This window comes from Poromitra crassiceps (assembly GCF_964638095.1).
Source record: "Poromitra crassiceps genome assembly, chromosome: 15".
In the NCBI taxonomy this organism is placed as follows: domain Eukaryota; kingdom Metazoa; phylum Chordata; class Actinopteri; order Beryciformes; family Melamphaidae; genus Poromitra; species Poromitra crassiceps.
In genome coordinates, this window is record NC_139634.1 from 30,465,600 (window position 1) to 30,483,755 (window position 18,156).

The window sequence follows — 18,156 nt, forward strand, 5'->3', positions numbered from 1 at the left end:
CAAACCCCACCCATTTGGCACCCCGTATAGAGTGAAACAAATACCAAGAATTCTAGGTCTCAGGTCTGATGGATGGTGGACAACCTTAGTCCATACGAGATCATCCATACCACCGGACAGACAACAGTTAATTACAGCAACTATCTGCACACCACACCTTGGCTACAGCAATTCCCATTACACCCATGTTGGGAGTAGGGATGGGACAATAGCCGGTATTACTATATATCGCCCTAAAATACAATCACTGTCATGACGAACGGTTATCTTCGGTTTTGCTGCGTTAAAGTGGATACAGATCACAGTAGCACTTTGAGATGCATTTGACTTCGTTTTAGATGCTGTCGTTTCAATTCCCTCGGTTTCTATATAAGCTAAAGCAACATTGTGTCATTTTCTTTTATTGAGGGAATATTTATTCCAGGGAATCTTGGCTAAGATGCGGCTGCTGAAAGGTACCTTGATCTTCTCACTCTCCGTCCGTACTCTCCGGCCGTCCACTAGCACCGTCACCAGGTACTTATTCACCTCGTTGTCTGCCTTGTGACGCAGCCAGTCTTCATATCCCTAAACACAAAATATCAACATGAGAATTGGTAGGGGGGAGAAACGGGGGGAGGGGGGGAGGAGACCCTGAGGCCACAGCAGTGTAGGCTACCAAGCATAGTGTAGACTTGATAAGTAGTTTAAGATAGTGATCGGGTTCGAGGGGGGTGTTGCAGGAATGCGGAGGGGTAGAGAGGAGGACCCAGAGCGTGTGCCAGAGCAGAGCAGGAGCCAGAGAGAGGTCATGGGGGGGAGAGTGATGCAGAGAGACACTGCCAGGTGGACGGGAGGAGGAGGAGGAGAAAAGGGGACAGAGAAAGGAGAGTGGTCCACCTCAGCCTGACTAACAGGGGAAGGCAGACCAAAGCCTGTCTGAAAGCACGAGGGCAGACCAGCTCTATCAGTGGGTGTGACCCATATATTTTTGGAAAGGAAGTCTCCCCATTATTGTGCATTTCAAAGCCCCAGCGGTGGGCTAACCAAAAAGCCGATCGTAAAACAATAGATCTAACGCTGGGACACGGCTGGAGCCGTGTGTGAGAAACACACACTCCCCTTGATAATTTGTCTCTGTATAATAGACTCTCTCTCTCTCTTTCTCTGTCTCTCTCTCTCTCTCTCTGCTAGATTTGCTCACATTCCCAGAGAGCGGTTCCCCTTCCCCCCAATCAGACATCACCAGCGGAGCACATTAATACAAAACCCCAGAGAGCGTTAGTCACGTACTTCATACCAAACTCAGAGCAAGGCAGTGATGAAGGAGGAGGGACTTGTTGTGTTATGGAAGAGGGAGGTAATGATGAAATGCACTGAGAGACAATGTGAGGAAGTGAGGACCTGGCAAGAGCAATCAACAATAAAACGTCATGAGCCGTACGCACCACTAGGCTGTGCCGTACTGTACTGTTAGCCGTACGCACCACTAGGCTGTGCCTTACTGTACTGTACCTGCTTGATAGCTGTTACTGTGATCACAAAGAATAAGGGTAGGCCACTGGTGACTGGGCTGGTGGGGGTGTCCACGATCACCTATTGGGGGACAGGAGGAAACACAAATTATGCAACACGTAGTTCCGACCAAGCAATCCGATTGGTCGACTTTGACTTTTTGGACCGTTCTCAAATCAGCATAACAGCACAGCGACCTAGCTGTACTGACCTAGCTGTACGTGCTGCTCACATGAACAAATGCCTCATCACTAAAATATCACTCCGCTGCCGGTGTGTTCAGAAGACAACAACAACATGAGCCTCTCATCGCATGCAAACACCTGTGCGGAAACCAGCAGCTAGCTTACAGCGTCCTCTTCTTCCAACCATTCGTCAACAGTAAGTCCGCCAAATAAATCTAAATTAACAGACAAAAAAAACATTAAATTGAATTAAAAACAGAAAACAGTCCATTTTGCATCGACGCCGTTTGCTAGCTGCTGCTTTCTGCACAGGTGTTTGCTAGCTGCTGCTTTCTGCACAGGTGTTTGCTAGCTGCTGCTTTCTGCACAGGTGTTTGCTAGCTGCTGCTTTCTGCACAGGTGTTTGCTAGCTGCTGCTTTCTGCACAGGTGTTTGCTAGCTGCTGCTTTCTGCACAGGTGTTTGCTAGCTGCTGCTTTCTGCACAGGTGTTTGCTAGCTGCTGCTTTCTGCACAGGTGTTTGCTAGCTGCTGCTTTCTGCACAGGTGTTTGCTAGCTGCTGCTTTCTGCACAGGTGTTTGCTAGCTGCTGCTTTCTGCACAGGTGTTTGCTAGCTGCTGCTTTCTGCACAGGTGTTTGCTAGCTGCTGCTTTCTGCACAGGTGTTTGCTAGCTGCTGCTTTCTGCACAGGTGTTTGCTAGCTGCTGCTTTCTGCACAGGTGTTTGCTAGCTGCTGCTTTCTGCACAGGTGTTTGCTAGCTGCTGCTTTCTGCACAGGTGTTTGCTAGCTGCTGCTTTCTGCACAGGTGTTTGCTAGCTGCTGCTTTCTGCACAGGTGTTTGCAGTTAATGTGATGAGAGGCTCATGCTGGCTGGCTCAGCCTGGCTGACTCAATGGAAATGGAACTGACACTAGCAAAAAAGTTTGTTATTTTGAGAGCAAATCGCTCCAGAATATGAACACATTTTGTTTATACAGTGGAATCTGCTTATACTGATCACGGTTATAGTGATCAACCGCTTATATTGATCAAAAAGCTTGGTCCTGAATCATTCCTATACACATGCTGTTTAAAGCATTCGCTTATAGAGATCAATACTCCGCTTACAGTGATCATTTTGGGCCTTGTCCAACCTGAGAACAATGGAAAAAATGTTTTAAACTACAGTCATTTGATTATTATTTTACTTACAAAGTGTCAAAAATGAGCCAACGAGATACAGCAGCGTTACTCGGTGCATGTCTGTCTGTATGTGGAGAGATCGTGGCATCTCGGTCTGTCTGTCTACGCGAGACCGCTGTGTTTGAAACAGCTGGAAGCCTAACTTACTACCGTATATGGATTTGAACATTCCTTTACTTTATATGTACTGTATTCATGTAATACATATCCAAATACCAATTAGATGGTAATCTGCATGAGAAATAAAGAAAAAGAAAAAAATCTGTTATAATGATCATCCACTTATAGTGATCAATTTGACCCATCCCAAGGTGATCACCATAAGAGGAGTGCACTTCTTGTATTTTGTTGGTAACTGTTGTATAATCACAATATTACATGAGAGCTTTACGTCATTATTGGCACGTAATATTCAGATTCAGATTCTTGTGTAATATTGCTTAATTTTGAGAATTACACTGAACAACACTAACCCAATGCATAGAACAAATCCCTGCCAAGGCCTGCCACCGCAGCACATGTGCGGTCAAAGGGGGAGGAGTGTGTGGTCAGGGTTCAGAGGGCGAGGCTCTTTCTTAAATGCAGGGTGTAGCCCTTTGTGTGCGAGGCTCTTCTACCAGCTCTCAAATCTGCTCATCGGTGAGAGAAGCGCCCGGGGGAGACGTTTTGTGTCTGGAAGGGAGGGAGGCCAACGCGCAATTTCTGGACCAACGGAACTTCTAATCAAGAGGGCCAGTGACAGAGTGCTTCATCTGCAGCCGCGCCAGGGCTGCTGTGCTTCTGCCAAGGCATGGGAGCAGGTCCTCTCCTCCTGATGAGAGGCCCAGCGCAGAGCACTGCTGGACTAGCCTCACCTGCTGGAACTGTGTGTGAAGGAATTTGGCGCTGTGTGTGTGTGTGTGTGTGTGTGTGTGTGTGTGTGTCTAATGAGAAAGAAAGTGGGGCGCTTGATTAGGTAATTCTAAACAACCGGCTCAGGAGCACCGCCTGACTCCAGTTCCAAGCCAAAGCCACAACATGTACAAACAGCCCAGTCTGTGTGTGTGTGTGTGTGTGTGTGTGTGTGTGTGTGTGTGTGTGTGTGTGCGCGTGTGTGCGTGCGTGCGTCCCTTAAAGGGACAGCTCACTCTAAAACCCATTTTTCCTCTCACCTGTAGTGCTGTTTATGCATCTACATCATTTTGTGTTAGTTGCCTGAGTTTTGGAGATACCGGCCATAGAGATTTCTGCCTTCTCTCCAGTACAATGGAACTGGATGGCACTCGGCTTGTGGTGCTCAAAGTGCCAAAAAACAACAACAACACGTGGCTTGGAAGGTCTGGAGCCAGGCTACCACTGTGTAGGAGAGGAGGCACAAAGCACTTGGGTCGATGTCTCCAAAACTCAGGCAACTAACACAAAACCATCTAGATGGATAAACAGCACTACAGGTGAGAGGAAAAATATATATTTTGGATTTTAGGGTGAGCTGTCCCTTTAAAGCCACCACGAGATGGATTTACCCAGGCATTCCCGATCCTGCAGCAAGCCGCTAGTCTCAAGACACACACACACACACACACACACACACACACACACACACAGGGCTTGTTGGCATTCTGAGCGGGAGCATTACAAGCTGTCAGATAGACATCAGCTCGAGCATGAGAGCAGGAGGCGCGTTTTGAAGCCGTCTCTGATGTTTTCCCTCACCTGTGCTCCATCCCACTGCTCCCTCACTCATCAATATGCACTAACCAGCACATGTCATACAGACACATATCCACTGCTACACATGTACAAAGCCAATAAGCCATGCATGTGTCCATATGTGGACACACGCACACACACACACACACACACGCACGCACACACACGCACACACACACACACACACACACGGGCGCGCGCACACATAAAATGCAAGGGCGGTGAGTTGCTAGCCTACGCGAGCTTTACTGTGATTACAATTAACTGGGGGATAAATCAATTAGAAGGCAGCGATGGACTGGTGCACATGGAAAGCGCTGGGAGGAATGCAGAATCAGGAGGAAGAGGATCGTGTGCATTCTATCTGTCAGAGTCGGCTATTCCTGTCCTGAGGAGAAAGTAATAGCTCTGCTGCGCTAGCTAGCCTCAGGTGTAGCCGAGCCAAAGGTGAGGCTACTGAATGTTTCAATAGAGCGCCGTGTGCGTGTGTGTGTGTATGTGTGTGTGTGTGTGTGTGTGTGTGCGTGTGTGTGTGTGCGTACCCTACACACTGGGATGTTATATGGGGAATCTGTGCTAAAGCCTCAGTACACTGGGCACATACATTCCCCCAGGCCGTGTAGCTGAGTGGATTATTGAATGTCTCCCGTGATAGGCTAGGTTACACCCAGTCACGCGTGCCCTCACCTGGCTCTAGTTGGAGAACAGCCTCCCGGGGCACAGATGTGATGGGGGGGGGCGGAGCCTGGAGATGGAGCAGTTTATTTCTAGATCCAATAAGGTGATAGCAGCAGCACACACACACTTCCCTATATGGAGGAGGCTGCTCTTCAGGCTGGCTGATTAGGGAAACTAAGAGAGAGACATTGCGGGAAGTACTGAGGACAGCTTGTCCCTTTGATGCAGCAGCCAGATGGCAAAACCTGACAAAGGGTGACCACAGTGAAGAGTGACTATTCCATCAAGGCATCTCTCAGCCTGCATGTTGTCCGACTGACTTATCTTTGCTACTTAATGGCAACTTTGATGCAGAGTGTTCATTAAAGACACAAAAGGATAGTGTGGCATGCTGCTGCATTGAACAATCAACTTTTCTCAATCTCTATTCTCCTTCCTATTCTTAAAAAAAAGGGGGTGGAGCTTTCTTCATCTCACACTACAACAACACCATGTGAAATATCATCATGCCGTGAGATCAGACTTGACAGCTATGACAGACAGACAGACATCACTGTATTGAGGGCATCCGTCATATTTGGTGTAGTTGTGCCCTGTATGAATCCCTGGACGCCTCATTGGTACTATTATTGGAAATACCGCAGCAGCATACTCCAGAGAAAACTCAAACCTACACATAACCTTCAGCTAACTGTACTACTGCTGCCTCTGCCCAAACATTTCCCCCTGTGTTACTCAATTCACCTCAAGCTTGTTGTTTCCCTCCTTTGTTTCACACACGATATCAAACCAGATCTGCATCAATTAATAAGAAAAAGATTCCCTCCAAACTTCCAGATAGCTGTAACACCTCGCCTCCTCTGTTTGATTGTCAAAACTACGAGTGGGAGTTCCTTCCTGTTAGCTACCAATGACTTTTTCACCGTAACCATTCGGGGTTACACAATGCATACACCATCCATAAACTGCTACAGAAGATTGCTTACTAGAAACCAGAATTTTTCACATTAGAAAATGACAAAGAACTTCATAACACATTAACCATGGCCCCCATGGCCACAAAAACATTAGGTGGGCCCCTGTGGCCACCACACTGCAAGCCTTCAGCAACGCAACAATCAATGTTACAGATACACAAACATCGATTTCTACAGTTCTACAAACACCCCCTTAGCGCCATTTAGTTAAAAATGATTCAGTTTTCAATCTTGGGAGGATATATATATACAGTATATATATATATATATATATATATATATACATATATATACATATATATATACATATATATATACGGTATATATATGGTATATATGGTATATATATGGTTTTATATATATATAAAAGCCTGCTGAAATGGCCAACACTGCGGCCACAGGGCGGATGGGGCCGGGGGGCACATTAACTTTTTTCTGGACGGACAGATTCATCACCGCAAATCAGAAGCGTGTTATTTTATTACAGCGTTGACGTTCCAAAACAAGCCAACAGACAGAAATCTATCCTTTGTGATGGATCAGTGGCTGCAGCTGAGTCATATGCTCACAGCACACAGACACGTTACAATAGGATAACTGCTGTGTGCGTGTTTCTCCCCTGGACCATGCCGCCGCCGCCGCTGTGGGAAACACTGTAAACCCAAAGACACGTTTTGCAGCGCTATGCTTTTTTTTGTCCTTTTGCTACTAGAATACATTTTTGTATGTGTGCCAGGACACATCACTTACTGATGTGGACACATTCATTCAAAGACTTGTAAAACTCCTCATAACACTGAGGGATACGTTCAGCTACTGGCAGCCTTCTTATCGGAGCTCATCTAGACCAGTTCACACACTCCTAAATTACCAGCGTGCATTTTGAGCTGACCTAAGTGGCGTTACCCACAATGCTTGTTCAGTGTCAAAGTGGGGTTTTGCTTGGTGACAAATGGGCCTAAGTGGAGTTAACGCCATTTTGGCAGCAAACAAATAGCCTGCTTACAACCATCCTGATAACGTCATCTCACATTCTGTTTCGCTCTACGGATCAGTCCAATCCGTCCCACAGTCATTTCAGAGGGTGGGAGTGCTCACCTTGACAGACACCTCCTTCAGCCAATCAGCATTGCCAAATCCAGTCTTTCATCCAATCGGTATCGGATCCAGTCAAAATCCAAATCCACTCGGAAGAACGGCGGGAAACTCTGCTGGTGCATACTCTTTAGGGGTGGGGGGGGGAAATCGATACACCATAGTATCGAGATATTTTGCCTGACTTCTGATATTGTATCGATATTTGGACGCCAAGTATCAATATAAAAAATAAAAAAAACGGGCATCTGCCCGAAGCGCCCGATGTTGCAGTCCGCGTATTGAGTCCAGAGAAGCTTAATAATGTAGCCTACATGTGGGGCAAAAACAAAACAAAACAAAAAAACACTGCATGTTTTACTTAAAGGAGTTGGACAATATATTGAAATATCGCAATATTCAATATATCGCAATACTAGCGTATCGCAATATCGCAATACTATCGTATCGTGACTCAAGTATCGTTTTAGTATTGTATCGTAGGCATCTGGTGATTCCCACCCCTAATACTCTTGTTCTTGTATTGTTGTTATTGGGTCTATTACTGTAATAACTGCACTTACGGTTGTGTTTACTCTACGAACGTTAGGAGCTGTTACTTTGCCAGCAGCATCGCTGTTTGGCCGATGACGTTGTCAACTACTATGCAGGTCCCTGATTGGCCCGTGGACTTTGTAATTTCTGGAAATCGCTGGGGGCGGGCTGTAGGCCAGACAGATCCGCAGAACGAAACAGAAAGTTAGTTCATGTGATCAGGATGGTTGACCTACTTTTACTGTTACGGCTTTCAGTTTTTGTTTGATTCAAACTTATGGGTCATGATTTCAGTTGTGTCCTACTCCTTTTGCCACTTAAAATCTCCCTCACTCTCTCACAAAGCAAGATGGCCGCCATCTAAATGGCTCTGGAGTGAAACTACTGTACTAACAGACAATCTCCTCTAGTCCCTTCATCACCCATTATGCCCCCCTTCCAGAGGCACTCAAGTCTGACAGACTTCAGTCCTGACTTCAACAGCGACCCCTATAGGTCACTTTCACCACAGCCCTAGTCCCCTTACCCAGCCTCAGCTTGGAGCTCTCCGTTCCGGGTTACAATGCACACATCTGTGTAGTCAAATAGATGAAGTGACATCAAAGTGTTGCAAAAGCTATCTTGTGGCCATCCACAATATGTATCGATTTGAAGAAACTGTAATGTCTCACAGACATGAGAGGACAATACACCCTGTGTATTTGATACTGTATCCAAGGCAAGCGTATGATTTGTTATTGTTACTGATAATATTTCTTACATGTTAAATAACTGGTGTATCCAGAACAAAGAGAGAGAGAGAGAGAGAGAGAGAGCGATGATGCCAGGGCAGGAAGAGCAGGTGGTGACATGGAAGTGAGTGAGAAAAGGAGCAAATATTCATGGTTAAGACTGAGTAATGACACCCCAATAGTCTATTCGTAATGTTAATTTAAAATGAGATATTCCTCTAAATCTGGCTTCAAACAGCCAAAATGTGGGTCCTTCCCCTGCAGCTCCCCCCACTTTAAAAAAGCATTCCCCATCCCTGTCAGGGCCTGTGACCAATCATCTAAAACTAGGCCAAAAAACCCATAAAGCTTGGCTTGCTTGATGTTAGGTCTCTGGATAACAAGTGTATTTTGATCAGGAATAAATGCCCAGAAGCACTGAGATGTGCTCCCACTGTTAGTTCTTTTAAAAGTCTGCTCAAAACCTTCCTTTTCTCTGTGGCCCACTGGAAGACCAGTGGAAAGACTCTAGGCTCCTTCGAAGAACCCTTCCAAGATCTTGTCTAAATTGATCTCCTTTTGAGACAAACGGAGTGAGTCTCTCTCAGATCAGTGTGGGAACGACTGCTCAATATCTTTCTTTCGTTTTGAATGTCACTATGTCTTTTCTGCTGTTTTATGCACATTGTACTTGCTTTGTGTATGAAATGTGCTATATAAAGATCGCATTGCCTCTGCACCAACTCCAAAGGCTAAAATCCCAGGCAGCATATGCGTGACCTGTGCGCTGTAGCTGTGCTGGTGTGCTATCAGGCTGCTACACGTGCAGAGCAGAGCCCTACATCTGTGCTGGGAAGTATGTCAGAGTGAGCGACAGACAGTCGCTCCCCGAGGTGTCAGGGCAGTGCTGGGGGCCCCTCTCACACCCCCCCACTACTCCTCTCTCCCCTTCTCTCTCTCTCTCTTGCTCACACATCACCAGCTCTCTGCCTCGCTCGCCCCTGCTCCACTCCCGTTCGATCAGAATCCAGCAAAGACATGCAGGGCTATTTATAGGAGAGTGGTCCTTTTTTATCAGCCTGGGTCTATTTGTGGCAGTGAGCAGGCTTCCTGGCTGCTGACGTCAGAGGTGCAGCGCTGCAGAGAGAAGGGGGGTGGGGGGGGGGGGTATTATGAGGAAGGAAGACAGGAGGAGAGAAAAGGGGGGGGGGGCAGAGGGAGAGACCCAGTAACAAAGACAGGAGAGAGAGAAAAGGGGGAAGATGGAGACAGAGGAGAGAGAGAAAAGGGGGAAGATGGAGACAGAGGAGAGAGAGAAAAGGGGGGAGAGACAGCGGGAGAGAGAGAAAAGGGGGAAGATGGAGACAGAGGAGAGAGAGAAAAGGGGGGAGAGACAGCGGGAGAGAGAGAAAAGGGGGAGAGACAGAGGGGGAGAGAGAAAAGGGGGGAGAGACAGAGGGAGAGAGAGAAAAGGGGGAGAGAGACAGAGGGAGAGAGAGAAAAGGGGGAGAGACAGAGGGGGAGAGAGAAAAGGGGGGAGAGACAGAGGGAGAGAGAGAAAAGGGGGAGAGAGACAGAGGGAGAGAGAGAAAAGGGGGAGAGACAGAGGGGGAGAGAGAAAAGGGGGGAGAGACAGAGGGAGAGAGAGAAAAGGGGAGAGAGACAGAGGGAGAGAGAGAACATGGGGAGAGAGACAGAGGGAGAGAGAGAAAATGGGGAGAGAGACAGAGGGAGAGAGAGAAAAGGGGGAGAGAGACAGAGGGAGACACTCAGTGGCAAAGAAAGACAGGAGGGGAGAGAGAAAGGGGGGAGAGAGAGACAAAGGAAGAGAGAGAAAAGGGGGAGAGAGAGAAAAGGGGGAGAGAGAGACAGAGGGAGAGAGAGAGACAGAGGGAGAGAGATAAAAGGGGGGGGAGAGAGAAAAGGGGGAGAGAGAGAGACAGAGGGAGAGAGAGAAAAGGGGGAGAGAGAGACAGAGGGAGAGAGAGACAGAGGGAGAGAGAGAGACAGAGGGAGAGAGAGAAAAGGGGGGAGAGAGAGAAAAGGGGGAGAGAGAGAAAAGGGGGAGAGAGACAGAGGGAGAGAGAGAGACAGAGGGGGAGAGAGAAAAGGGGGGCGAGAGACAGAGGGAGAGACTCAGTGACAAAGGGACAGGAAGACAAGAAGAGGGAAGGAAATAGTCAGGCGATGCATGACACTTGGTTACTGGTGTGGCGAATGTGCATGAAGCCTCTCTGGGGAAGTGAAAAGGTTTATTCCTGCCTGTGTGATGCAAGTGCAGACTGTGTGTGTGTGTGTGTGTGTGTGTGTGTGTGTGTGTGTGTGTGTGTGTGTGTGTGTGTGTGTGTGTGTGTGTGTGTGCATGTGTGTGTGTGCGTGTGCGCATGTGTGCGTTTGTGTGTGTGTGTGCATGTGTGTGTGTGCGTGTGTGCATGTGTGTGTGTGTGCGTGTGCGTGTGTGCGTGCATGTGTGCGTGTGTGTACCTGTATGCCCCCCCCCCCCCCGCTCTCCCTATCTCTCTCTCTCTGTGATATAATAGCAGGCTGCATGGGGAAAACTGTGTGGTTAGGAAAAGGAGCCCCTCCAGAGACGCTGGATTAGTGGAGAAATGCCAACCGCATGGCAGCTTGGGTAAACACCATCAGCAAACCCAGGACACCCACTGACTCATACTACACACACACACCCACACCGTAACACACGTGCGCGCACACACACGCACACACACACACACACAATGTAATAACACAAAAAGTCATACTATGCTTGCACACATTCTATACCCCAAGAGTACATGGCATGCTAGTTTACTGCCATATAACCACATGTATTTAGCCAACAATCTTATTTACAGTTCATCCACTGTGTGTACTAAAACCAGACAAACTGGGGTGGTGGTGGTGGTGGTGGTGGTGTTGTTGTGTGTGTGTGTGTGTGTGTGTGTGTGTGTGTGTGTGTGTGTGTGTGTGTGTGTGTCGGGGGCGGGGGGGGGGGGGGGGGTTGTCAGAGAGTCAGGTGGACAGAAGGGACAGAGGAAACATAAGCACCGGGCATTGATCTGCTATTGACTTGAGGATGATGGAGTTATAGCCACACGCATAATGCCCAGTTTAGTACAGTACTGGCCTTCTGGGAGAAGTCACTTAGTGAGCTCATTCAGTCTGAATGCTACCAGAGACAGCATGTCCCTCCTGAGTGGAGCCCAACACCAGCACCTGTTTACACTGGAGAGGCTCTTTAGTTTAGGTTACGGCTGGAGAGGGAGAGGCTAGTTTCCATCTCCACGGATCAGAGAGAGAGAGCGAGAGAGAGAGAGAGAGAGAGAGAGAGAGAGAGAGAGAGAGAGAGAGAGAGAGAGAGAGAGAGAGAGAGAGAGAGGTAACAAGAGAGGGAGACAGAGAGAAAGTGTGTATGGAAGTGCGAGAACAGATGCGGGCAAACAGATCATCTTATTTCTCGTCTGTTCCCCACTCCAGCTCAACAGCAGGTTCCCATGAGGAGAGGAGAGTTCACTTGAGGGTACGGCAGCGCAGCGGGGATATAGAAGGACAATAATAACGGGGATAAGGATGCCAGCCAGTGCTTTTTAGTCAGCCCTCTTATCCAACTCACAGCTTCCACTTATGAAGATAGGCACACACTATACAAACAAACACACTTATGAAGATAGGCACACACTATACAAACAAACAGGCAAACACGCAGACACACAGAATTATGAGACCATATAAGAACAAGGGCTGGATCCAACAAGGATGGATAATGACAAACAGTGTTGGGCAAGTTACTTTCAAAATGTAATATACTACATATTACTAGTTACTTTCATTTGAAAGTAATAAGTTACTTTACAATATTACTCTCTGTGTAGAGTAACTCGTTACTTATTACACTACTTTTGCATTACTTTCACCAAAACAACAGCAGCAGCAGAATGACATCGGCGCCATCCCGAATCGGAACCATCCCGAAAAAGAATTTAAACCGTCTTGAAGTCAGTGTAAACAATGCAAAATTCTAAATGTTATCCTTTTCCTTTGTTATTGTCATCTATAGTGGTTATTTGCATAAAAACCATAAAATCACACAGTTTGATTAGGAAATGATTTAAATATGTGCTTTGATTAAAAAAAAAAAAAGTAACTCAATTTGTAACTGGAGTTACTTGACAAAGTAACTGGTATAATATTACTGAAATCCTATAAGTAATAAGTTATATTACTGAGTTACTCCTAAAAGTAATATATTACATGTAATATGTTACTTTTGTAATGAGTTACCCCCAACACTGATGACAAACACCTATATGAGACTCCAGAGCAATATGAAGGTGTTCCATCAGCAAGCTTCTCAGTGCCTTTTCATTTGAAAGGTGAAAGACTGAAACACCCAAGTTGGTTACCAACTCGTGCTACACTTGTGAAATAAACGTGCTTAGTGGAAATGTAAGGTTATGAGTAGAACTTTGTCCTGTCCGGCATTCAGCTCCAAAATATCCTCCAAAATTACATCGGGTCTGGGTTCAGCTCAGCCCGCGAGCCCCCGGAGGTGGAAGCCGGCAGAACCACGGGGCGGGAGACGTCTTTCTCATCTGGGTTAGTCGGACGGGCGAAGAAGAGTGGGTCTACCGTCTCTGAGAGCGGTGGCTTGCTTCAGGCGTCTGCGGAGCGCTGCGTGCTTGAATGGGGAGCGGTGAACGCACGAGCCCGGGGACTCCAAAGCTGGGCTTGTGTGGAACCAGCCGAGGCACCGTATGCAGAGGGGACGAGGGTCCCGGGCCAGAAAACCTCCATAATCCACACGGGCATGAGCGAGGCTTGGGTGAACCGGGAGGGGACTCTCTGTTCTGGCTAGTGTGGGAGGAGCTAGCCAATAGCCATAGTACAGTAGGTGAAGTCCGGCTTGATAACATTGGACCCTTTCCAACGGCAGTGACTGGCTTGTTACTATCGCTGGGCTGAAGTAGAGTGACGAAAAGTGGCAGTGTTTCCCCTATACATCTTACAGGCTCCTGTAGGCCTGTAGGCTACAGTTTATGAGCAAGTGTAGGTTAGGCTATTTATGCTCAAACGATGTTGACATTAGTAGACAAAATTCTCTACCTGACGGTGGGAGAAGAGAAGATCGCTTATCATGTGAAGGCGGCTTAATGGTCACATGCTGCCTGGAGCTGCGCACATTGGTGAGAAGGGGAAAATGCTGGCAGAAAGAAAAATCGATCTCACAAAAAACTAACTCCAAAAAACAAATTCTTGAACCAAACCTGGTGCATTTAGTGTAAAAAAAAATCATCAGAAACAAAAACAAAAAGCTCGGAACGAAAATGTGTTGCTGGTGAACGAATTTCTACTTAAAAGAGCGCATGACTCAGACACGCTGTAATTACACAGCTCTCACATTCACTGTAGTTGAGCCGACCATGTCAGACCATGTTTCCTCCATGGCTATGATGTCCTTTGCCTGTATCTTCTTTGTCTCAAATCCACGTTGAAAGTGATCCAATTCACCTGCGTCTCTGTGAAGTGCCTGGCGTCTTTCCGGGCAACAGTTGTAGCCTACGTAGAAAACCAAGTGGTCTATATTGACGACGACGATAACGTTATTAAAAGCAGACTGCAGCTGTTGGATACGTGGGCATCGAAAACTGGAACCAAAGGTAAGAATTAGCCTTGTGTTTGTTACCTGTAGCCTCGGACACGATGCTGCCTCTGTGATCCATAAAGTGGAACAGCTGCTCGTTAAATAGACTCCCCGACATAATAAGCTTAATGACCTGCAGATCTGTCAGAGGACAGGGCTAGTGCCCCTAGGGGTGGGGAAATGCATTCCTCTGACGCCAAATATGGATATTTGATGTAGAAATAACAAATGTCTGGTCCCTTAGTGAGTCGTCTCATGATTATTAGAAATAAAACCATGCTGTTCACACCGTGTAGCCTAACAGAACATTCTGGTTTTATGGTCCATCTATACCCGCACTTTTTTATTTGCTTTCCAAAAGGGGCAATCCATTAGAGCAGGCTGTTTTAGATCTTTACAATTTGGATAGTGTCAATAAAAACAATGGGGAACTCAAGATGTACTGCTCAAGCCTAAATGTAAAATACAGCAATTTCACACCAGCTATAAATGCACACCGCTCAAAACACATACTCTTGTTTTGTCCACTGGTCAAATGGCTAGTGGTGAATGTTCCAATATACCAGCTACTCAATAGATTACCATCCTTTTCTTTTCTTGGCTGGTGAGTGAAGCAAATCTACCAGCCACTTGCATATTTTACCAGCATTTGGCTGGTGGCGGGTGCTAATTTTGTGCCCGTGCGTAGTACACTTCACACGTCCAGTAACCGTTTGACACCTGCCACCGCCACACACTCTTGACTCACACACACCATTTCAGTCGCACTCACAGGCCGTGTCCGCGCACCAAGTTTCACATTACCCACAGCCACACACACACACAAAAGGCACCCATAAATTGTCCCTACTTCTCTTGGCCTGGGGAAGAGCAGTCCGCTCTGAAACGTTACCACCGGTGCAATAAAAGGAAACCACACCAACGGCTCACTAACAAGGCCCGCCCCCTTACCTGCACCAGGAAGATGATGAGGAAGTAGAAATTGGCAATTCTCCTAAATTGTTCAAACAGGTTCTTTGGCAGAAAGTTCCATACTGTATACTGTGGGGAGAGAGAAAGAAAGAAAGAAGCAATTAGGTTCAGAGAAAAGCAATAAAGGGATCTACTACAGTGTTGTTGACGGCTCCTTTCTGCTCCTCGCTGTATAATTATTTCTCCATCCTGGCATGATGTTGTTCAACCTGGTTTCAAGGAAGACGAGGTTAGAGAAAGGCTTTGCAAGGGGAGAGGGATTAGATGCTCCTGCATGTGTGTGTATTTTCCCTGAGCCGAGGAAGGAAGTTAAGGGGGGGAAAGGTGACTTCAATAGCTTGGTGCTGCCTCTCGGATCTGCCTATGGCCCAGGGAGCCGGGCCCTTGGGGGCCCACAGGTAGTCCATTGATTCGGATTAACGACTTATCTCCCTAATTCGGCCGGCCCTGAATGGAGAGGCGATTAGCTTATCACGCTGGCTATAGATCCGTTTCCATGGAGGGGTTGTTTATTTCTTTTAGGAAGTGGCCATGACTGCTGATACTATAGCAGCTGAAGTGACACTTATCTGCCCAAATCCCCCAAAGGCTGCTAAACAATGCCCTGGTGGTAACTGTATGCCGTGCCATCAAGTACCAGGGTGGAAACACACACACACACACACACACACACACACACAGCAATAAGGCACTGTTTATGAAGGTGAAAGTCTGCATGGGGAGAGGGTTGAAATGCAGCGGTAGCAGAATGGCCCATCTCATTTTGCCAGAGATGAGAAAAGGTGGGTGGTGGTATGAGTGCCTGTGGATGACTGTGATGGTGCAGCAGCAGTTAGAGGGAGAGGAGAGAGAGGTGGAGACTGGCTGTTGATTGTGACGGTGCAACAGCAGGGAGAGGAGAGAGAGAGGTGGAGACTGGCTGTTGATTGTGACGGTGCAGCAGCAGCAGTTAGAGGGAGAGGAGAGAGAGGTGGAGACTGGCTGTTGATTGTGACGGTGCAGCAGCAGCAGTTAGAGGGAGAGGAGAGAGAGAGGTGAAGACTGGCTGTTGATTGTGACGGTGCAGCAGCAGCAGTTAGAGGGAGAGGAGAGAGAGAGGTGAAGACTGGCTGTTGATTGTGACGGTGCAGCACAGAGAGAGAGGAGAGAGAGAGAGGTGGAGACTGGCTGTTGATTGTGACGGTGCAGCAGCAGCAGTTAGAGGGAGAGGAGAGAGAGGTGGAGACTGGCTGTTGATTGTGATGGTGCAGCAGCAGGGAGAGAGGAGAGGAGAGAGAGAGGTGAAGACTGGCTGTTGATTGTGACGGTGCAGCAGCAGGGAGAGAGGAGAGAGAGAGGTGGAGACTGGCTGTTGATTGTGACGGTGCAGCAGCAGCAGTGAGAGGAGAGAGAGGTGGAGACTGGCTGTTGATTGTGACGGTGCAGCAGCAGAGAGAGAGGAGAGGAGAGAGAGAGAGGTCGAGACTGGCTGTTGATTGTGATGGTGCAGCAGCAGGGAGAGAGGAGAGAGAGAGAGAGGTGAAGACTGGCTGTTGATTGTGACGGTGCAGCAGCAGGGAGAGAGGAGAGGAGAGAGAGAGGTGAAGACTGGCTGTTGATTGTGATGGTGCAGCAGCAGGGAGAGAGGAGAGGAGAGAGAGAGGTGAAGACTGGCTGTTGATTGTGATGGTGCAGCAGCAGGGAGAGAGGAGAGGAGAGAGAGGTGGAGACTGGCTGTTGATTGTGATGGTGCAGCAGCAGGGAGAGAGGAGAGGAGAGAGAGAGAGGTCGAGACTGGCTGTTGATTGTGATGGTGCAGCAGCAGGGAGAGAGGAGAGAGAGAGAGGTGGAGACTGGCTGTTGATTGTGACGGTGCAGCAGCAGGGAGAGAGGAGAGAGAGAGAGAGAGGTCGAGACTGGCTGTTGATTGTGATGGTGCAGCAGCAGGGAGAGAGGAGAGAGAGAGAGAGGTGGAGACTGGCTGTTGATTGTGATGGTGCAGCAGCAGAGAGAGGAGAGAGAGAGAGGTGGAGACTGGCTGTTGATTGTGACGGTGCAGCAGCAGGGAGAGAGGAGAGAGAGAGAGGTGGAGACTGGCTGTTGATTGTGATGGTGCAGCAGCAGGGAGAGAGGAGAGAGAGAGAGGTGGAGACTGGCTGTTGATTGTGACGGTGCAGCAGCAGAGAGAGAGAGGAGAGGAGAGAGAGGTGGAGACTGGCTGTTGATTGTGACGGTGCAGCAGCAGGGTGAGAGAGGAGAGGAGAGAGAGGTGGAGACTGGCTGTTGATTGTGACGGTGCAGCAGCAGAGAGAGAGAGGAGAGGAGAGAGAGGTGGAGACTGGCTGTTGATTGTGACGGTGCAGCAGCAGAGAGAGAGAGGAGAGAAGAGAGAGGTGGAGACTGGCTGTTGATTGTGATGGTGCAGCAGCAGGGAGAGAGGAGAGGAGAGAGAGAGGTGAAGACTGGCTGTTGATTGTGATGGTGCAGCAGCAGGGAGAGAGGAGAGGAGAGAGAGAGAGGTCGAGACTGGCTGTTGATTGTGATGGTGCAGCAGCAGGGAGAGAGGAGAGAGAGAGAGGTGGAGACTGGCTGTTGATTGTGACGGTGCAGCAGCAGGGAGAGAGGAGAGAGAGAGAGAGAGGTCGAGACTGGCTGTTGATTGTGATGGTGCAGCAGCAGAGAGAGGAGAGAGAGAGAGGTGGAGACTGGCTGTTGATTGTGACGGTGCAGCAGCAGGGAGAGAGGAGAGAGAGAGAGGTGGAGACTGGCTGTTGATTGTGATGGTGCAGCAGCAGGGAGAGAGGAGAGAGAGAGAGGTGGAGACTGGCTGTTGATTGTGACGGTGCAGCAGCAGAGAGAGAGAGGAGAGGAGAGAGAGGTGGAGACTGGCTGTTGATTGTGACGGTGCAGCAGCAGGGAGAGAGAGGAGAGGAGAGAGAGGTGGAGACTGGCTGTTGATTGTGACGGTGCAGCAGCAGAGAGAGAGAGGAGAGGAGAGAGAGGTGGAGACTGGCTGTTGA

The 18,156-nt window shown here is 48.2% G+C and overlaps 1 protein-coding gene across 4 annotated transcripts in view; it reads right to left on the minus strand.

Annotated features, from left to right (window-relative positions):
- The window catches only part of atp11c (ATPase phospholipid transporting 11C (ATP11C blood group)), an 81,908-nt gene that overhangs the window by 24,920 nt on the left and 38,832 nt on the right, over positions 1 to 18,156 (minus strand). For all 4 annotated transcript variants that reach the window (XM_083652218.1, XM_083652220.1, XM_083652219.1 and 1 more), the window contains exons 3-5: positions 15,137 to 15,226; positions 1,495 to 1,575; positions 460 to 567 (exon numbers count right to left, since the gene is read on the minus strand). In XM_083652218.1, coding sequence (XP_083508344.1) covers positions 460 to 567; positions 1,495 to 1,575; positions 15,137 to 15,226 — 279 coding nt within the window. The remainder of the gene's footprint in view (positions 1 to 459; positions 568 to 1,494; positions 1,576 to 15,136; positions 15,227 to 18,156) is intronic.